The 22,670-nt window shown below is 36.1% G+C and overlaps 1 protein-coding gene across 3 annotated transcripts in view; it reads right to left on the minus strand.

Annotated features, from left to right (window-relative positions):
• Positions 1-323: 323 nt before the first annotated feature.
• Positions 324-22,670, minus strand: part of LOC148828348 (C-1-tetrahydrofolate synthase, cytoplasmic-like) — a 34,090-nt gene continuing 11,743 nt past the window's right edge. Inside the window, exons 8-29 of one of the 3 annotated variants that reach the window (XR_016091567.1) lie at positions 22,066-22,177; positions 19,738-19,865; positions 19,155-19,252; positions 18,557-18,730; positions 18,154-18,290; positions 17,743-17,789; positions 17,379-17,486; positions 16,562-16,636; positions 15,410-15,512; positions 14,242-14,318; positions 13,783-13,923; positions 11,299-11,367; positions 10,184-10,295; positions 9,663-9,802; positions 9,224-9,265; positions 7,618-7,718; positions 6,582-6,759; positions 5,711-5,818; positions 5,122-5,274; positions 3,024-3,134; positions 2,565-2,736; positions 1,475-1,811 (exon numbers count right to left, since the gene is read on the minus strand). Coding sequence is in view for 2 of the 3 variants with exons in the window: in XM_088925227.1 (XP_088781353.1) it covers positions 3,045-3,134; positions 5,122-5,274; positions 5,711-5,818; positions 6,582-6,759; positions 7,618-7,718; positions 9,224-9,265; positions 9,663-9,802; positions 10,184-10,295; positions 11,299-11,367; positions 13,783-13,923; positions 14,242-14,318; positions 15,410-15,512; positions 16,562-16,636; positions 17,379-17,486; positions 17,743-17,789; positions 18,154-18,290; positions 18,557-18,730; positions 19,155-19,252; positions 19,738-19,865; positions 22,066-22,177 (2,193 nt within the window). In the remaining variant the exon portion in view is untranslated. Of the gene's footprint in view, positions 2,737-3,023; positions 3,135-5,121; positions 5,275-5,710; positions 5,819-6,581; positions 6,760-7,617; positions 7,719-9,223; positions 9,266-9,662; positions 9,803-10,183; positions 10,296-11,298; positions 11,368-13,782; positions 13,924-14,241; positions 14,319-15,409; positions 15,513-16,561; positions 16,637-17,378; positions 17,487-17,742; positions 17,790-18,153; positions 18,291-18,556; positions 18,731-19,154; positions 19,253-19,737; positions 19,866-22,065; positions 22,178-22,670 lie in introns of all 3 variants that reach the window. The other 2 variants (XM_088925227.1, XM_088925228.1) reach the window with 2 other exon arrangements.

Here is a 22,670-nt window from a genome sequence, read left to right on the forward strand (position 1 = left end):
TTATTTCCAAATCGCTGAATCACAAAAACAAACCTTTGTTAGTTTGTGAGGAGGGAGAATGCGATAATATATCTGGTCTAAAGATAAGTTTTTAGATAGACGTGATTTTCCTTCATCTTTGGTTTTAGTCTTATTAAAGCTTTAATAAAAGCAAATTAAAATGAAGCAGAGGCCTGTGTGCATCAGAGGTGGAGGTGGAAAGCTGTGGATTTTTCGAGTATATGTTGGCGTTTTCATGTGAGGCTTTAGAACATGTCAGAGTTTTTAAGTGTATGTGGGTTTTTTAGATGTGTATTCCAACAAAAAATAGAAAACGGTTTCTGAGAGCTTCCACTGTGTACACTTTATTTGGCAATCATATACACATTTATATGCAGCATGTCTTGACACTTACTACTCACTTTTTTACACCCACCACTTTGGGATGGTTTATTATTTGAACAAAATTGCATCTAAAGCACCCAAATCACAGTTACAAAGTTACAATTAATTGGACCTGGATTCACATCTGTTCCTGCACATCTGTAGACGTTAAAGACAATATTGATAAAAATAAAAAATGCAAAATGATAAAAGTGCACAATACATTAATAAAACCTAGTAATGTCAAATGCAAATGTTGTTACCAAATTCCCAGTAAGAGCCACAGAGAGTTAAATAAAATAAACATGATCTCATTTGGAATAAAAACTACTAGACACAGTGGGTATCCAGGATTAAGACTGAAAAAAAAAATACCTAAGCTTGGTGCCATAGCAACTCAAATGGTCTGTTAAGATAAGAAAAGATTTATTTAAATAAAAATGCAACCTAGCACCTCAGCCATCTGTTATGGAACAATTTGATTGTCCACCAGTAAAGGAAAAAAAACTGTCAGACTACAGTAACATCATGATTAAAATAAAATGGAGGTCCTAAAAACATTTTTACAGCATGCTGTATCTTTCATTAACTTCAGCACCATTTTAGACTGGACCTTGTGAAATCAAATGTCGATTTATTAATACAGTCTTGCTCATTGTATTTCACATCTCTTTGTATCCCTGAAAGATGGTCTCCAAAATCAAAGTTTTCAGGTTGGTGAAAGTCCAGTTTGCAATAATAACTCAAAACATCTGGAGGGTACAGTATTAACATGGCAATAGCAGAACAGCACATGCTGCTGAACACTGGAACTGAATATTGAACGGGTAGAATCAAGATATGATACCAGGTCACTTGGTTTATTCATTGCCTTTGCTTTTTGAACAAGCCTTGCATAATTCACTGCAAATTTTGAAACACACTTAGCTATATCAAAGGGAATATTTGGGTCCAAGGAGAACTTCAGATTGTTCCACACAATTTAGGGATGTCACACAGAGGTCAGTTAATTTGAAATGCCATGTAGCCCACTCAACGTATGAGCAAAAAAAGCCTTTACATGGCCCACTTTGTTTTCCCAGTGTTACGCTTAAATCAAAACTCTGAAGCATTTTATTTTGTAACAACTTCAAACAGACTTTAATCAGTTTATCACATTCCAAAATCAAAAAACAGAACCCAAAAGATATTTCAACACAGATCAAAAAGTTACAATTATTTTTTTCATAGTTTTCAAAAATGACTTTTAGAGTGCCCTAGCAGACAAACTGTCCAGTTAAAAGTGTAGCCAATGAATCATTAATGGTACGTTAAAAGGCAAAACAACAAATATGCAATCCTCCAAAACAGAACAATTAGGCATCATTTTAATTAAGATCTTAACACTGTTAAAAATTAAGCTGATTTCACTCCAAGAAGAAATGGCAATGAAGGAACCCTCTCTGTGCCTGTGGGCAGAAATTTTAGTTAAGTCTGGAGTAAGCTCAGATATCTACTGCGTAAACACTTCTTACTTCATGGCAAGAATTGCACTTTAGAAATTCCAGTTTAAGAATTATAAACAGCGCGAGAGACAGAAGATCAGATTTCATATCTGTGTAAAATACATTCCAAAACTTAAACTCAGTTATCAAAAATTGTACAGTACAAAATACTACTGCAGACCTGATCATGTATGTTATAAACATTTGAGTTTTTTTTAAATTAATAACAGACATGACAGGCAAATGTGAAATGAAACAAATCCACAGTTATATTTTCTAATTCAATTCCCACACCAGATGTAGGCGGCAGTAAAAATGATCTTACAGTATTTTAACCTTAATAAAAAAAACTACACACCCAAAGATATGTTTATTTTGCTAGTTGTTAGGGACAACAAATTCAAGTAAATGAACTTTTGCATGTCTCATGCCTAAATGCCATTCTACTATCACCATGTTTTTTTATTTTTATTTAATGACATTAATTGATCTCACTGAAGATGTTAAAAAAAGCAGATAAGACAGGAAAAAAATGCTTTGGAAGACAAACCACAAAATGATATTTAAGAGCAAATTCTTTTATAAAGGTGCTTAGGTATTTTATTATTCCATCCACCGTCTCTGATTTTGGGTATCACAGTTTTGGATGTAATAGTTTAATAATGTAAAAAGGAAAAGAATTTTGAACTAGTGCCCTACAGCGACTTAAACACTTACAGTAAATCATTGATTTCCCCCTCAGTGAAGTACAGAAGTAACGCTCAGCAGGTGAAAAAAAACAACAAAACCTTAAACAGTGTTGACATCAAGCTTTGGCTCCATAATCATGACTCAGGAATTACTCTTTTGTGGTTCATTAGAAATCTGTAGACTCAAGAAGACCTCTGCTCTACAAAGGAAAAGAAAACAAAATAAGGAAGGCAGACTGAGGTCTGAGTCTGAGTCAGAGGCAGACTAGCAAAAACGCAAAGCAAATAGTTTATCATCAGCATAAAATTAGCTTTCCACAATAATGATCAAATGCTGAAAGACAGTAGGGTGTGTTATACACTTACATAAACATACATTTACTGTTATTCTGGAAGTAGGTGGTGTAAATCATTATTACATCTTGACATATAATAATCCCAAGAAAACAATCAGCAATAAAAGAGCATTTTTTAAAACTTTACTTACCTGCCATGGCATACTGTCATTTTAGAACAGGCCATTCACCTGCTCCGTTTCAGGATCCAGATCAATATCGTAGAAACATGGTCGAGTAGGTAACCCTGGCATAGTACTCATCTTGTGTGAAGCAAAAGAAAAAATATTGACAATCAGCAGCTTCCACAGAAGCAAAGCAGAGGCAATATCGTCTGTGTTTTAATAAGAATGCTCTGCAGAAGTATTAATATTTTCCTTAAATTACTGTCCAGTGTAATAGTTTAGTCTTAGAAATAACTCATCGACACTACTTTTATTCCTCTGTCACTGCAACGTCTTGAAGGCAAGATGTTGTGTGCCCCTCTGAAAAGTCTTCCTTTAATGACCTTATTTTAGCCAAAAGAGGTCAAAAATCATTTTAGACAGGACCCAGATTTTAATTTTTCTATTCCTTTAATCCTTTTGATCTCACCATCAAATACCATTTTCATTCAATTGTTGTTCTTTTGGTGAGGGGACAGAAAAGATTAAATGACACTTTGACCAAAGAAAGCAAACAGAATCATTAACTTCAATTTTTACAAATGCAACAGTTGTCTGCACATGAAAATGACATACTTTTTTCACTGAGTACTGAAAAAATGTAACATTGTAACAACAACACAGATGTTCCAAACATTTTCATTTGTATTATTTTTAAGCTCTGGGAAGAGCAAAAAGTGCTGCCTTTGGCTCTCTGTGGGTGAGAAGTGAAAATGTGGAGGGTTGATATGAAAGCAGATGGGAAAAATGCTAAAATAAGGTCTAATAAAGGCCAATACTTCTCAAGCACATTCCCATGCAGTGCCACCTCATAACCTACTTTTGCTCACTTTATAAAATCTTCCTACTGTTAATTTCTGCAATGCCAGCTTAACTTCTCTCTTAATTAACACATTTCAGCACTTTCCTGACACTTATAACAATGAATCTGAATCAACTGCTTCATCAGTACCAACTGCAATGAACTTCTAAAAAGAAGATTATTCACCCAGATATAGGAATGCTTTGAACAAGATTTTTTTTTGCTCCTTTAACACCATCTTTTGACAACCAGGGCTAAAGAGTCTACAAGCAATAACAATTTCAAATCAATCTTCAAATCTTCAAATCAATCAATCTTACAGCTGTGAGGCAGCTCACAGAGGGGTTTGAATTGACTTAGCAGTCTCAAACAGTGTGAAACTAGCATAACTAAGACAAAGGTGCTTTTATTAGCCAATAAAATTAACACCTAATTGTAACATTTCACTTCTACTTTTCTCACCGTTTTCTGTATGTTAACTGGGTTCCCTTGTCTCTGACTGGGTAGTGGTGAAGTACTTAATTTTAAGAATTGTTTTTGTTTTTTAGAATTTGCTTGAAGAGTATAAAATACAGCTGGACAACTGATGGGCTATGACTGAATCAATGAGAGGTGATTTGATAACTGCAGTGTGACGCAGAAGCATTTCTTCCCCTAATGCCTAAGGTGATAAAGAACCAATAACTTTGGAAAAACTCTCAATTTAATGATGAATACACTTCTTACAAAGTTATACTGCAGTTGTGCACAACTCCGGTCCCAGTGACAGCTGTCACTGCATGTTTCAATCCCAGGTGACACTGTCTTACATAACTGATCTAATTATTGGTTTGACTGGACCCATTTAACATCTTTCCTTAGTTATTTATGAGATGCAAATATAGAGACCTAAATACAGTCTTCGCTGGACTAGACTTCTCAAGTTCTGGTTTACTACATCTGCTTGCTCCTGTTGCACAATTCTGTGCATGATTTTCGTTTTCGAAATGGCTGTTCCTGCAAAAGGTTATGTTACAATCTGACTGACATCCCCAGCAAAAAAAAACATTGTGCAAAAAGATGTCAAGGATGAATGTGGGCGAAAAGAGATGTTACCTGTCCATGTTACAACACTTTTTCCTGTGAAGGCAGAGCACTGTACAGACCTAACCAAAATGTACAGTTTGGATTAATAAAATTGAATTTTGCAGTAATAAAACGGACAAAACTGGAACTGCACAGGACGTAAAAGAAATCAACTAACAGGTAAAACTGGTACCACGCAATTCTCTTCAGAGTCCTTACCGTGCCAACTAATGGATAGAGGAACCCTGCGCCCACACTAGCCCTGATGTCTCGGATGGGCAGAATAAACCCAGTGGGCACTCCTTTCTTCTCTGGGTCATGGGAGAGAGACAAGTGAGTCTTTGCCATACAGATAGGCAGATTCCCAAATCCCTTCAGAAAAATATCAAAACAGGAATTAGTGTGACAGATTCCTTTTTAGGTTTAAAATCTTCCCAGAAAAAAAAAAATCTGTATTAAACACTTAATCATTACCAATACCCGAGTAAAATTCAAATTGATTTTACTTAAGAGTTTTGCATCAGTGGTTGTCATGACAAGGCTGTTTTCACGCTGTGATCCTTATATTGGATAAATAAACAGGCCCTTTACTTACCCACGTTTCATTTTCAAATTCAATATACATATATCTGCACTTTATTCTATGCAGCTAAGAATTAACCTGAGACCATCAAATTTATTACCTTTCACAAACAGATTTCAGCATTTTAGCTTTCTGAATTAGAATACAGCTCTTGCCCATGAATGAATTTGTGTGCTTCTGTTCTATACAGAACTTGGGTTCCGTCAAAAGCCAGAGCATCCTCACCTGTTTGGTGTAAACCTCAACTTTATGTTGAGCCTCTGGGAGAAGTTCAATATCATCAGCACCATAGATCTTTTGCGCGATAATTCGGATTTTGTCAACAATTGGCAGCTGTGGGTTTAAAGTTCATAATCCATTATGTTCCTCCACAAATATGAAATAATACACAAAAACCCTTCATGTTTCTATTAGCAACTGGTGTTTGATGCATACTACTGATACAATTACCATGAAAACTATATAATAAATGACACTTTTCCACTCCAAAAATGCTAGGCAGTATTAATGCAAGAACATCATCCTGTTGAAGGGTTTACAACAGGTTTGTAAATGTGTGAGCTACACAATTTAACACCCACTAATGTCACAATATATACAAAACTGATTCATGTTTTACACTGAATAGGCAGAAAAGATAGCAAAATTTGTATTTCTACTTATTCTACTTATGAATAATAAATTAAATAATCTCATTTCCATGGTACTCTTCACTTTAGTGTAAGAATTACAGGCATTTTTTTATCTTCAGTTAAAAATTCAATAGTTTATATTACTAGAAACATTTAACAATTGCATATTTCTGCTTCATTTAGAACTTCACCAAAAGGAAAGGGTTAACTTCAATTTGTCAACCTTCACAGTCATACAGTAAAAAGGTTGTTTCTCAGAAGTTACTGTAATGCAATTGCATAATTCAAATTATAAGGAAACATGTAATCCATAGTTGTTTATATTTGAATAAGTCAAGCTAAGATTTTAGTTCAAATGCAAGAAAAGAACTTATACATTACTGAAGGAATACAAACAATATAATCAAATGTAACCAGTCTAGCAACATGTTAAAGGTATGTTTCTCATATACTACCGTCTTTACCTCAACATCATAGAGAAATTTGAATTGGCTGGGTGCCTCTGCTGCTCTCCGCACTGCCTCTCCAAGAGCCACAGCCCCACTGCCTCCCTCGGCCCAGTGAGAGCACCGTACAGCGTCAAAGGCCCCTGCTTCTTTAGCCAAACGGCATACCAGGTCCAGCTCAGCACCTGTGTCTGTCCTGCATTCACACAAGACACTCTGCTTTAGTCCAGCATAGGGAGTAACAAAGGGCTTGTCCCCTAGTCTACCTCATTTACCGACTTCTGAAATCAAAAGGAAACGATTACAAACCCTTCGGGTAGGGCTCAAGAGAGAGGGAGGATGGTTTCAAAAGGAGAGCTCAAGAAACAGAAAGAAGCAACATGGTGCTCTGTTACTGCCCACTACAAATCTGCGCTTCCAAATTCCCATGTGCTAGAGAGCACAAGCCAAAATATTTTCAATGCTCTGGACTGGAACCTTGGCTATCAGTGGGTAGTGTTTTTTTTCCTTCTGTCTCTGTTGCCATCTTGTACAGTATGTACTCTGAAGCAATAGAGTTTCTGATGCAACAGAAAAGCTTAAATGCATTCTGAAAGTTGCAGGAATGACAGCATGGTCTATAAGTACTGTAGCTTCAACATCAAAACAATTATAAGAATCCTGTTCCCTGGAATGCCACACTTAACTATTCAGAATTAACAATAACCATAATAACACCTTACAGTCAGACCTTTCTACTGATAAGACAGTATACTTGATATCAATACAACTTATGGTTATACTCAACAGCCAAGTGTTGTTATAATCGATAAAGGTTATGGTCCTGATATCAGAGGTAAACATTAGAAACCTTAGCACTCAATGCAATCTTAAAAATAAGAGAAAGCAGAAAGAGTTCTAGTTTTTTTTACATTTTAGTCAGAATATACTGAACCTGTGTCAAGAGACTTTTCGCCTTTGAAAGAATATACACACTATATAAAAATGACCATCTGTGAATAAGGTCATTAATTATATATTAACTGTCTACTGATCATAAGGACACACTACTCACTTGAAAGCATTGACAGCCACTACCACAGGAACCCCAAAGGCCTGTGCATTCTCAATCTGTTTCCGCAGGTTACTGCACCCCTTCTCCAAGAGCTCCAGGTTCTGGAGATGGGAAAAACGTGTGGTTAATTACTCCTGCATCAATAACAATTTAGTCAAATTCCTTTCCCGTGTATTTTATTATTAATAGTTGGATTAATGTTATTTTAATGCAAAAATGCACATTATTGTTATTACCTAACTTTTTAAAAATATATATCTGTCCATAACTCCAAACACAAATTAGTAACAACCGAAAACATTAGCGCCTTTCTTTGAAACAGGGTTATTCATTAATTCATTTAAACCTCCTGCATTAATTTACACCCGTTAATTTTCAGAATTATGTAGTTCATTTACATTAAATGTTTACTATATTTAAAGGCCAATACATTCTGAACACTGTACCCAATAACATCTTGGGCTGCTGTGTAGCAGTTACTGCTTCAGAAGGACTAGCAAGTATTTCATGAGGTTTGGACAGATTTGAAGCCCAGCCCCATTAATAATGTCAGTTATGTGGGATTGTTCAGCACCTCTAACACATTCCACACAATATACAGTACAGCAGGGATGAGGCTTGGATATTGCTCTGCCCAGAAAAAATGATGGAATTCTGCATCAGGTATCATGAGTGTCTTTTGGCCAAAGAATACAGAAGTTCAATAAAATTCAAAGCAGATATCACTGACAAACAAATGTAGCTCAATAAATGTTATAAATTAGCATGTTTTAATAATAACTATACTTTTAAGATTGTTTTAGTAAATAGAACTTGAATAGGATATCACTTGTGGATATGATTTTAGATTTTACAAATACAGGTCTGAAAAGTACTTTTGTTATACAAGGCACACTTGTATAACACACATTTAAGAGCTTCAGATTTTTTTTCCCCTCAAACTTTGATTGCTTAACTGGTCTAATTACTCACTTAATTACAATAAAATAAACCCATCTAACCTGGGCTGGAAAGGTTTTATAGCTACAGTACCCTGAATCAAATACATCTTTTAAATCATTGACTTTAAAAGATCTCGATTATGCCAGTATTATATCTGATTATGTCCAGCTACTGTATACCAGAATATACCAGAAATGTATTCAATTAAGCAAACTGATAGATGAAGCTGGAAAGGAAAATAGAAGACCATGAAGGCCTCTGGGAACTCAAATTGACAGCCCTAATCTGGCCTCCTTGCTTTTAAAGAGAAAGGAATAGAATTTATCTATTTATCTAAGATACCTTTGAGTCAGTGAGGCCATCAATACAAATGAAACCATTTTATTAATTTTAAAAATGGTCTTGAGGCTAAGAATATGTACATAAATATTCCTAAATATAGAGTGTTCCTAAAGTTACAATACAGCTTGAATTAAATTTTAAAAATAAAGCAGCCAGTGTATTAGCTTGTACAAAAGTAACATAAAATACCTCTGTCAATGCATTAATGTCCTAAAAAAGAACCGACAGGCATTGTTTCCCAGGGCTTGCAATAAAAATCCTAGTGCCAGATCCAAGCCTAGTACATAACAATAAATATCAATTCACAGCTTTGCAAAATTACCTCCTCCGTATATTCCTTTGGCAATGGTAGACCAGCTGTGACCTGAAACAGCAGAAGAAAGATGCGTACTCAGCCTACAATTTCTAGTGAAAGATTAAATCTATTTTCATATCCTTATTACGCTCAAATGTCCTTTTGTAATTGTTTTAAAGATATGAAGAAAATGAAGTACAGTAACATACGTGGAAACACAAATTTATCTGACAAAACTTTAATGTGGAGCTACTTGTCTTCCTGGCAATCTGTGACTTTGCAATTAAGCACATACTTAACAGAGGGACTCATAGCAAACTAAATGCACTCTAAAGCATATACTTTAATTACTGCTCAATCGCATTTAAAGAGGTAAGATAACATTAAGAAAACAGACATATATATCCTGTTTAAGAATGTCATTACTTCTCAAGAGGTGGCAGCATACATGGAATATAAGACTTACAGTGGGTCCTCCTCCATGCATCTTAAGAGCTCGAACTGTGGCCACCAGGACCACAACATGTGGCCGCAGACCTGAATAGCGACACTTGATGTTGAAAAACTTCTCCATCCCAATGTCAGCTCCGAATCCTGCCTCAGTAACTAAGAGAGAAAGCAATAACAGATGTCAGATACACCGAAAGGATAGGATTCTAAGAAAGTAGACATCAGCTCACTAACTGTAAAATAAAAAGGAAATGCTTTTTAACACGTCAGGCCATACTGCTACAGAGGGTTTCTCAAGGAACAAGATGTTCACTATGGAGTTCCACAACAAGGCCAATTCATTCCCTGTTGAACTACTATACTATAAAATACATTCATAAAATATACACAGGTGTACTGCAGACATTAATCAAAAACTTTAATCAGTTTATGTCATTTACAACATCAGAACAGAACCATTCGCTGCCGTTTGACATTTCTGAAATATGCCAGAAGAGTTGTTTACGTCTACTCAGTTCAGACTTCAAAAGAACTTACCTACAAATCCTTCTGGACCAACCAGCTTCAGGGCAATTTTATCAGCTAGGATGGAAGAGTTGCCATGGGCAATATTGGCAAAAGGACCAGCATGGACAAACACTGGTGTTCCCTACAGGGAAGGAGAGCTCAGTAAATCAACAACCACACCACAACAGTCTACTGTACTTCAGTGTAAAATCTTATAAATACAGCATGTTTTACAAAAAACAATGCTGCTAAATAGCATTTATTTATTTCTTAACTCAACTAAAATTTTAAAATTATGTGTTTATGTTATACTGAATAATTTATTCTTGCAGGTTGGTTTTAAAATGTAACAATTACCTGATATGGTTACTACCGATTACTACACAATATTAATACTATTTTAAGTGTGATAATATTAAGGTATATATATATGTAACAAGGCAAAGGGATAACCATCTCAATGGTACAATCTGGATAGGATACAAGGAAAAATTATCCAGTAATCCAACCCTGTTCCTGGAAAACCCCACCCCAGTTAGACTTACTGGTCATCCTAAAATACCTGTTTTTTAGGGAAGGAATAGTGTACATCTAATCAAGTACTCTGATATGCCTGAGGATTATATGGAATTCTGTCCCCAAAAGATCTCTAAATTACTTAATTTAACAATTTGTCTGAGGTTTTTAGAGACTGATGATTTAATGTCTATCTATAGAACTGCTGGATAGGGAAACAAGATCTCTTCTCCCTCAACTCTGACCTTAGGTACTTAATACAAATACAAAAAACCCATATAAAGCTTATTTAGAAAGAATACATGTAAACTTAGTAGGAAGAGATGCATTTTTAGATTTATTTTGCCCAATGTCTTTAAATGGTTAAGTCCAATTTTTTAGACTATTCTTCATTTCCAATTACTGGACATTTTGCAGAGCTGCCCACACATCTACATGGAATTAAGACTAATTAGTATCCGTGATCTCCACAGAATCGCTGGAATATTATGCTAAAACCTCTTTCCCCACAGTGAATAAAACTCTGGCTAAAATGTTCAAACACTTCAGGTACAGACAATGCTCTTTGGATCAGAACACAGGGTCAATATTGTTCTTCAAAACAAAATCAGAGAACTGTATCCACCCACCTCTAGGGTCTGCATTAAGTTGGGCTTGATTGCGTCCCTCATTAGAACTGTCAAAGCCCCACTCACACCCTGTGGAGAGAGAAAGCACTCTTAGACACAAGAGGTAATTCAACTGCATCATCCCTACTAATCATACAGTGCCTTCAAAAATGTAACAGTACTGCCAGTATTTCCTATAGCAATATTAGGAGTGACATTTTTCTGAATAAATCTTTCATAACCATTTAAACCATTTATCTTATAAAGAGAAACAAATTGTTCTGGTGGCAAACCAAGTGTAATGATAAATGCCAAATGTATGTGATAAAAAAAACACACAAACAATCATAAACATGTTCTGTGTTTGTTTTTCTATTGAAGGAGAGTTTACTTTGGGTGGCTTAAGAGAGGTATTGTTGAAATGTCAGTTATTTCTTAATATTTTAATTAATGTACAAAATCAGAAGCTTAATTTAATCTCTTCTTTCAGTGCTGCTAACCAGGGATAAATGAAATTATGTATAAATCAAAAGTCTTTCAAAGTTTGAATTTACAAAAATATTTGTAATAAATTACTTCAATTATCTTCAGTATCTGCAGTTTATATCCAGACAACTGTACAATACATAAATCTCTTTATATTTTACCTAGTTCCTTTTCATAGTGAGCAAGTTAGGACTTTAGATTTCAATAATAAAATACACATGACAACAAAGTAAAAATGAACTAAAATACGATGTGATTTGCAGTAATATTAAAAGCGGTAGAAAGAGAACCCATTTCAAGTTTCTAAAAGGAAGCTAAGAGTTTAGGCAGTGTAATTTAAGCAAAACAAATGAGAAATACTGAGTACTGGTCTCCAAACCCTTCTTTATTGACAGCTACTTTTCATTAACCATAAATATCTCAAGCCACTAAAATGTATATTGAAAAATAATTCATATGCTTAAGGTACAGTAACTATTATAATTTGATTTAAATATATATATATAATGAAGGAAAAGTGATCTTGCCTAAATTTCAAATGTGATTACTGACACTGTATGACGTCCATCGGAGATTTAAAAATTCAACTTGTAGCTAGAGGTTAAGTTTCAATTTTCGGTGCACTAATCATGTACTGTATGTAATTGTCTTTTGCTACCCTTGAATTAACAGCTCAGGCTAATCAATTTTCTGTCATATCTGTTAGAAATGCCAGGTCAAGCATACACACAATGTCTATTATTTGCGTGATACTTTCGCTTCTTCATGCCATGAATGAATTGATTTCCTAGGCAATTTAAAGGAATCGATGCAATACTTTTTATATTCCAAGCAAAATGGGCCTGAGCAAAAGATCACCATACTCATGACAACTCATCAGAAAGTGATTTAAAATGACCGTGTCAAAATGCTTTTGAACAAATTGAATTAATAATTTTAATAACTAGGCATCATAATATGATTAAACCCCATTACTTCCCTACAAATTGCCTGCCACTAAATGATCGAGTTGCAGTTGAATAAACAAGGGAAATCATGGTCTGCATTGTAATATGCACTGAAACTGGCATGACACAAAACCATTGCAGGAGCGCAATTGTTAATGATTCTAGTTTGTTGATTGGCATTTTTTTCCCCAGAATTTAATAATTCCTAATCTCATCAAATACATCTATTGCTTTGGTTATGACTTTCAAAGGCAACAATGTCAATAAATCCTTAAAAGTGAAGTCAAACACCACTCAAAGGTAAACCGCTACCTCTCTAACTGTTCCATTGCTTTGGCAGATAATGTGGATATCCTTCTAGTCATGATATGCACCCCTAACTGCACTTTGGATGTGACAGACATTTCAGACTTGTTATGGAATTTTTAAAATAATGATTCAGCCATAACTGTCACCATACTCTACACAAGCATGCGTTGTCTATAAAAACTGCTCTATTGGTTATAACATGAATGTCACTTTTAGGGCATTGACTTTCCTCACTGACTGAACAACAAAAAATTGCCGTCTCCGTATGCTCCTGGGTCATTAACTTGTTTTTTGGAGCGTAGACTGCTTCCTGCAGGGAAGTCTTTCTCATATTTTTTTCTGCATCTCGGGCACCACAAATAAGAAAGACATTTGTCTTCAATACATTCAAACAAAAAACAGGTTTCCCCCTTTTGATGAAAATCATATATTTTTTCTTTTTTTGACGGGCTTGCCTCTGCATCTATGACCCCAACGATAGCAACTGATCTCCTAAAACTGTTGGCTGGGTGTCAGGCTCCTCTTGTCCTCAATGAACGGTGGATGTGTAGTTTTCTATAGTTACTGTACTTTTCCCCAACATCACAGGGTAGGGCATGTGTCTTTTTAATTAATACACATATATATAGTAAAGAAGAAATAAATATTTTTCAAAAGGACATTTTAATGCAAATTTCAACTGTTAGTTTTTAAATATAAATTTTGTCAACATTTAATGCCAGGCTGATGGTAAGCTACCAATTATTTGTGAGCTAGTACTGACCAGGTCCTCTGCAGTAATGGGCTCGCCTTTCTTGCTGGAGGCAACCACCATCTTGGCCAAACGTCTGCGCATGTCCTCCAGGCCGCTGGTCAGTGCGAGGACTGCCATGATCTCACTGGCCACTGTGATATCAAACTGAGTCTAAGGACAGACAGGATACCTTCAGTCTAGCAGGTATTTCTCACTTTACAAATACTAAATTGTGACTGTACTACACAGTTTCAGCTTTTGTAGGTTTATGGTTCTTACTTATGAGCAAAAGTAAAACATGCATAGTACAGCAAAACTATATTTACTGTACTGCGTACTAATTAAAAACATACGTAATCTATAAGTAACAATTAGTAAAAGAGTAAGGAGATGAATCTTAGTAGTGTATACATTTTAAACTCACCTCCTTAATGCACTCTGTTACTTTATTTTTCCCCAATTCTATTTTTTGGCAGAGGCTGTACTTACTGTTCTTGTAAAGCCTTTTTCAGTAGGAGACTGGCCAATGGTGATCTTTCTGAGGTAGCGGTCGTTGGTATCCATCACTGCAATACATTGGAAACACCGACCTCAGAAAAAGAACTATGTGACAGACTGTAGATATTGATTTAGTTTTTGTAGTTAAGCAACTCTCAAGTAAGGGCTCTCAAGTGGCTCAAGCAGTAAAGGATCTCAGCTGGACCACAACATAGCTGGAGCCAAGCCTAGTCCAGGTCTGGCTTCTGTTATTAGCTGTGACCAGAATTCCCCAATTCATGGCCAAAAAATAGGCTGAGCACCACTGAGCAGTTACAGACCACAACATAAAAAAATGCATACATTTATATTTAAAGACGCAACATAATTTAGTCATTTGCACAGAATACAATCTTCTTAGGTTTTCAACTTTGTCTACATACTGCATGGCAAAACTGCATGTAGCCATCTTGTTTTTTGCAAATGGGGGTGACTGGTATCTCAATGTGGACATACAACAACAAAACAACAAAATCAAACTGTTAAAACAGTTTCTTCTGAACTTGATAGATCCATATTTTTCAGACTCCCATCTGAACTTACAGATGACAGACCCTTTTATTGCTGTGCCTGCAGGTAATATGTGTCTAAATTAATATGGAAGTCTGGGACAACTATATTTGTTGGTTGAAGTACAGTATATTTTAACATTTTCTACTGGCATTTCATTTAAATGACTGATGCACTCAGACTGCAGGGCAAAGGGCTCACAATAGACAGTGGAAGAGTAAATATCTTATCAGCTATGTGAACTCGATTTGAGTTTTTAATAACTTCTATTGCTTTCATGTTCACATAAAGAGATTTAAAATTAACCAGATCAGATAATTAAAACCCTTTAACCCAGTGCGCAAAAAAGAAGTACTCAGAAGTCTAGCATTGTAAGCCAAATGTTACTCCAAGATGAAATGTATGACAACTAGATTTGTCAAGATAATATACGGACAATATTAAGATCTTTATCCGAGCTTTAATACCAGCAATTATATTAGTAAAGATAAACAATCTCTTATTTGCAAAGTTATGAATATGCCAACATGTGCACTTAAATATTATATGAACCTGTTTGCTCTATAGCAGAATTGCTTCAAGGAAAACAACAAAACAAATGTGAAAGTACCTCTCTGCCAAGTGATTGTGTCTGGGTCAATATCCAGCCTGACAAAGCGGTTTATCTCCTCATCAGTAAAAGTGGCAGGGTCCTCTTTCTCAATCCCTAGTTTCTACAAAAAACACCAAGAAAAACAAATCATGTATTTGTAAGTTTTCCCTGTGATGTTTTTCCAGCATTTTACAACTCTTTATTGATAACTAAATTTAAGCAACAGAGACTGAGACTCAAGAACCATTAAATGAACACAAACATAGTTGGTTTGACTGAATTGTGTCGTTAAGCAAATGTGACTAAGTTTCTCCCCAAATGGTGGCTCTGAATTGGATGGGTAGGCTTCAGTTCACTAAAGCATTCTCAGCTTGTAGCCCAGTAATCTTCTGGACCCATCTGGGTGCTAATCAGCTTGTAATTGCATAATTGAATGACATATTGCTCCTCCAGTTAGTCCTGACTTTCCTTTAAGCCACTATGGATCGAACACTGTGTTGAATGATCAGTGGCTGTGACTAAGGTCTGGGGAGAGTGTGCATAGCATCTTCTTTCTCACTATGAAATCATATGGTTGTAGAGCGCAGAGAGCTGATTAAGCCTGAGTGAGATTAAAATGGGTAGGACTAAAAACTAGATATAACAATTCAAAATTAAAATAACAAAATAAATAAAACCCATTGCTGTCTTTCATCTGTAAGAAAGAAGCAATGTTTCCTGAATGTGGAAAAATTGCATGTGGATTTGTTCACATCAAAACATAATTCAGTGCAAACTGCTAACCTTTCAGGTTTTATCTAAGAGGATCTAAGAAATGAGGAGCACAACCTCATCATGCTTATCAGCTAATTCAAAGTATGCTCTGTACAATACATTCATAAAATATTCTAGGATCACTTGAAAGGCAAAGGAATTTATGACTGGAGATTTTCATGGCATATTATCAACATGCAATACTGAGATGCATTATTTGCCATCGCAGAACCATTTGAAAAAAGCTACTCAGAATGCCGAGTTAACAAGCAGGATAAATAAACTTCTCTGTTCATTCTATATTTTACACACAGATTTTGGTGTCTCAAGCTTATGGTTTAATCGGGTGGAATAAACCTACACAGTACTCTATGAGTTTCCAGCTTAGTTTGTAAAACCATTTGGTTATTCAAATACCTTTAGTCGGTTAAGCTGAATCGGAGAAAACTTCCTCTGGCCACCACTCACAGGGACTAGGCGGTTAAACAGCGCCTGATGGCGGAAGGAAAAACTTCACAGTAGAAATAAATGCTCTGAATCCTTTTTGACGTCTTTGTGAAAACAATGAATTACTCCGCTATTTCATTCAAAAATAAAATCAAATCTAACGAGGATATGCAGCAATGAGGCGACTGCATGTTGCGCAATTTTGGCCTCGTAATGGAAAGGATGTAGGTTCAAAATCTTAGGTGCAACTCTACTGTTGTATCTTTGTACAAGACACTTTTCTCAGATTGCACCGGCAAACATGCACCGTGGTCAAAATTAACATCACAGGTCATCAATGTAAATGGCAATTTATTCTCAACTAAATAAAGGACTTTCATGCACAGGATAGTAACCTCTTTTTAACATTACCTTGCTAAATATTTGCAGCTTGCCTTTCGGAAAAATTCATACACATGTGAAAAAACCTGCCAATTCTTTTCTCATTTCTATCAGGACTTTGCTGAAATTTGATCTTAATTAAGAATTAGAAATCTCCAATATTTCACCAAAACCGTTCTGAAAATGCCCACTCCAACCTATTTTCTGTGACAGACTGATTAGTTAAAGAAATGTACAGTACATTGTTGTAAGATGTATTGCCATCATGTAATTTGTGTACTTCAACCCTGTAGATAAAGCAAGATAGCAGAAAATATCTTTTAATACAATATTTAATACTCCCTTGTGTTTCTTAAATATAACAATTTTGAGACTGAAAGGGATGTGTTTTTTTTATTGTTTTTACCTTGTCGGACTGAGTGGTTTCGTGGAACATACGGGCATCAATGGCTGCAGCGACCAGGTTATTAGCTGCAGTAATGGCATGGATATCCCCAGTGAGATGGAGATTGAACTAAAGGGATATCATACAAGACATCTATTAGCAAAAGGCAAAAGGAGCACTGCAACAATGGGCAATCAACCATTTGTAAAAGTTCACTGTAGAATATGGTTCCTGGACTTCCTTGATTGCATGGATTTGAACTTTGTTGTGCAAATCCTTGCAAACAAGGATTACAAACATGAAAAGAAAACTTTTTCAAACTGCAACAGGTTTTTAAGTTTGCTGGCTGTCTAAATGAAATATTACAATATAAGAAATATAATACCTCTTCCATAGGAATCACTTGAGAATATCCACCTCCAGCAGCCCCACCTGTGTACAACAAAAACAGTACTCATTCTTCATCATATTCAATATTTATGATAGAAATATAAATAAAGGTCCTTGTGTTTTAACTGTGTGCATTTTAAATTTGAAACGTTACAATCCTAAAGATATATACCATAATCAACTAAGCTCTATCAGAAATCAGATAATTGAAGCCATTCCACAACTTTCCAAATGTCTACTGTCAATTTGTTATTTAAAAAAAACAGCTTTTGGATTTTTATACACAATTTTAAAAGAAATGCTCTGTTATTTACTATTGCCTGGCCATGATCATGCATTAAAATTGAACTATTTTAGCTTTAAAAGCAAATGTAAACAAGCAGGAAGCACTGAAGTAGGTATTTGCCTTTGATTCCGAAAGTGGGACCCTGGGATGGCTGTCGCACGCAGGCAAAGACATTAAGTTTAAGGTGGGCTCCCAAGGCTTGAACCAGACCCACGGTAGTTGTGCTTTTCCCTTCGCCCAAGGGTGTGGGAGTAATGCTGGAAAGGAAGATGATAGCCCATGAGCTCAACGAGCACAATGGTAATCGTGAGGGATCCTGCAGTGCATCACAAAAAGCAAAATTCCAGGTTTATTTAAAGACAGCATAGACATGTAGTCAATCGGTTTCAAAGAGATAGCTCCAATTCCCTAACAAGAGGTTCATCACAGAGGTTTTAACTATTTGAAAAAAGCAAAATATAACAGTTGGCACCAGCCCATATATGATTTTTGAACATCAGAAGTGCTAAAAAGCAGGTCTTACCCTGTTACAACAACATATTTCCCATCGGGCTGTGCCTCCAGTCTTTTGATTGTCGACAGCAGGACTTTTGCTTTGGTTGTGCCATACAACTCCACTTCGTCTGAAAGCAGGCCGATTTCTCTAGCCAATTTGTCAATAGGCTTGGGAGTGCACGATCGAGAGATTTCAATATCACTGAGAACAAGAAGAAAAACCAATTAGCTGCACAAGGGAACATAAGATTACTACTCTCCGAGAAAGATATTTTCTCAGAGAACAATCCTGCTCACTACAACTAAAATCTTGATTCTGGGTAAGTTATAAACACTCTTAAAAGGAAAAGGTTTCTACCAGTAAAACAACAAATAAATCACTGGAGACTTTCAGGGCAGTAGCTGTTATCTTAAGTCTGTTTAAGCTTTAACAAGAGAGCTGGAAGCTTGCTGCATCCTTGCATCAATAATGAAAGGTGAAATGCTGAAAAACAAATGTAAAGTAAACAACTTTGGCAGTTAATAGTGTACCAAAACTATTTAAAAGCCTCTGTATATTAAATGTAAGGTACACACTCAAAACACACAATGAGAAGCGGACATGTACACATACAATTTTCTTATACCTTGGTACAGGATTCTGCAGGTTCAGCTTGTTGTACTGAATGCTCCATTTTCCTGGTCTGAAGGTCTTTAGGAAGCGCTTGGCACTCTCGACTGTATTCTGGTAATGAATAAGAAATAATTACACACCGTGATTAAACACGAGATCACAAAATTGCAGGGAGCATAACAGACCTTTTTCCAAGACTACACAGAGCAATTTATTTTTTAAAAAGCGCTGCTTAAATTCCCCCCATTTAAAAATGATGGAGTAGAACTACTAGCAATCATACTGTACACTCTGAATTTCCATTTTTTTCCAAATGACAAAATCACATCTCAGATTTTTTTTTTAACTAATGGGGCACTGAGGAACATACTAATTGAGAACTTAAATTCTTAATCCACCCCCTGATTTTGTAACAGGATTTACTTTAGAAATGTGTTACAAAAAAAAGGACAATTTAAAGCTATAATGATATTTAGTAACCATGACAGTTCATTGTATTTCTAGCACTACACTTACAGAGCAATTTTGCCATCTAATGTCTCCTAATAGGGGTAATATTGAAGAGAATGGTACAAGCACTGTGTCGACCTGTGTACCTCCATTAGCATGGCCACCGTCATTGGTCCAACCCCACCAGGCACTGGTGTTATGAAAGAAGCTTTTTCTTTGGCTGAATTGTAGTCTACATCTCCTACTACCCTCTTTCCACTTGGTTTTGTACTATCTAAAAGCCAAAGAGAGAAAGAACAAAGATTAGAACACTACCGTTTTTACACATTAACATTCAAATGCATCCAGTGACTACACTTTTACCTCACCTTCCAAAATAAAGCGTTTAAAGGTCGAATGGTTTCCTTTAACAAAAGCAATAACATTGCAATCAGCAACAGGCACTTGTTGCATGAAAAAACTGAAGTGTTCTAAGTCACAATTATGAAAGGATTGATAAATATACACGCGTTAAAGAACTTCAATCATCACCATTTCTAAGAAATGCTTTACATAACTGATAGTGAGTCATAAAGACATAGGCATAACCTAAGAATGGCCCTCACCATGACAATGCAGAGATGAATTGGGACAGAGGTAATATTAGCAGCTACAGAAAAACTTTAGATTTTTGTCCTTTTGTCAGAGCAGAACAAAAGGAAAATAATAATTTTCACAAGAACAAAAGGCTCCCAGACATTCTGGCCTGAAAGTCTACATAATAAACAGAGCTCCCTGAGAAGCTTTCTCTGTATTACTACCAGCAGCGAAGTATAATGGCAACAGCTCTCAGGCTGTGTTGCTATAAATGGCTCCCTTCTGATGCATGATGATTAGTAGCTGTTAGAAATAGATTCTGTGATGTAGTGGCGTTATCAGCCAAATACTGTAATTACGTAAAAGTTCAATGGGACTTCATAAAACATCTACATTTTCATCATCATTAGGGGGTGCTCTTCATCACATTCAATTAAATCCAAATCATCCATGCTATTCAAAATCTTTAGCAAATTAAATTAAATCTTTTAGCTTTGTACCATTTACAATGGTACCCTGGGAAAAAGATTTACTTGTAGAAACAAGGGTCTTAATTGAAAGCGCGGAAGCTGAATTCCTTCTCCACATTCCAGTGGGATCACTGGGAGTATAAAGAGGTGTACGGCCTGAGACGTGCACAGTTTAATAAATATCTGGATCATTTTCATCTCTTTTGTGCAAGTACAAGGACTGTTGCAAGTAAGCTGAGATCACGAAGATTCAGCAATTGCTTAGCAAATTGCTCCTTCTCAAAGACAGCTATCAAATGAAGACTTCAGCCAGCAAAACCCATTACAGTTAAAAATATTCTGCCATCACACTCTATTCATAATTTTTTGGGGGAAACAAAGTCCACACAGGTTTTCTACATTTTGCCAGTACAAATAACACTGTACCAGATAACATGGATAGATGCTTGTTCATAATCTTAAGAACCTGTTTAACTGTCCCCCCCTTTTCTGGTTTTTCTCTTGTGTGTGAGCTGCCACTTTTTGAACATGTTGCGTTTCGCTTGTACTCTTGAAAGGTAAAAAAAAAATCTGTTTAGAGACTCATAGGTTCAAAAAAGTGAAATATCAAAATGGATGTTGTGCAAAAAATATATATTCATCTGTAACATACAAATAGCTGTTTTAAGTTCCAAAAAGAACAGACATCATATGATGCTATGCTACTGAAATGGGACTAGTAGAGCGATCTTGGGGCAAAGAGAGAACCCAAGTGCTGAGTGAGAAGCAGCTGAGTCGGTGAAAGCCATAGGCAGCATGCAAGGGACAGTACAGAGAGCAGTGGTATTGGAGACTGGGCTGAGTGGGCAGCATGCACAGAGGGCAACTGCATAGGGAGCGAGCTCAGGACTCAGGACAAGGAAACAGAAGGGTGAATCCAGAAGTTGAAGTCAAAGTTTCAATACAAATCCAAAGCCAGGCTGACACATGGATGCATCACGCTGTGGGGAATCCAGGAGAGAAGTAGAAGACGCAAGCAAGGGTCAGAGCTGAGAAACGCACTACAGATAAAGCAGAGAGGTGACCTAAATGTGAAGATACCAAGGAAGCAGAGGTCAGTATTCTGAACAAACCCCAAGCTCTGTCAGGTCCATATTTATGTCGAAAACACCTGGAAGGAGCGTGGTCAAAAACCCTCTCCACGTGCTCCAAGTCTCCAGGTGCCTGGTTTCCACGGCAACTGGCGCAGAAAGATGGGCTGATGGTGAAGTAACCAGCTGCCGTGTCACAGCTAGATTGCCCCACTGCTCGGCAGTGGGGGCGGACATATCACATTATCAATGAGAAATATGGACTAAATGCTCTAATAACCAAATGAAAGCAAATCATGAAGAGGGCTAATGAGGTGACTGAGCACTGCTGACCTTTTAGGTTTTAGAAATCGCCCACCTTGAATATGATTGATGCCGCAATCAATGACAACAGCCCCTTTCTTCACCCAGTCTCCCTTCACCATTTCTGCTTTGCCAGCACCAACAACCAAAATATCAGCTTTACCAACCTGAAAAGAACAGAAAATTGTAAGGGGATTAATTGCACTCAATCTTAATTAACCAAGTTTTTAAAATCAATATACTGTATGAAACTTTTTTCAATAGCTAATAGGCAATGAAAACAGCCATGAAATATGGACAAAGGCTTAAATATCCTACTGCTTAAATCAATGAAATTTAATTAATTAATAACACCAGTACAATCCATTACTTCACAAATTATTCAAATTTTGCAGTTCTTTAGGCCTAATGCATATATAGATGGCAAGCTGTGCAAACCAATACTTAAATATTTATATATTACATACATTGGCAGTTTTGTTAACAATGTTCTTATAGTGCCCTTATAAGTGAGCAAAAACACAGACAGTATGCTAAAATGCTCCAGTTAACATCATAATCCATAAATAAGGCATTTGTTTCCAAGATACAGCATATTATATATATATAACCTTTTTGGCATTACATATTAAACAGTACTGTGATGAAACCATTGTAAGA

This window comes from Atractosteus spatula, chromosome 9, assembly GCF_055471065.1.
Source record: "Atractosteus spatula isolate fAtrSpa1 chromosome 9, fAtrSpa1.hap1, whole genome shotgun sequence".
In the NCBI taxonomy this organism is placed as follows: domain Eukaryota; kingdom Metazoa; phylum Chordata; class Actinopteri; order Semionotiformes; family Lepisosteidae; genus Atractosteus; species Atractosteus spatula.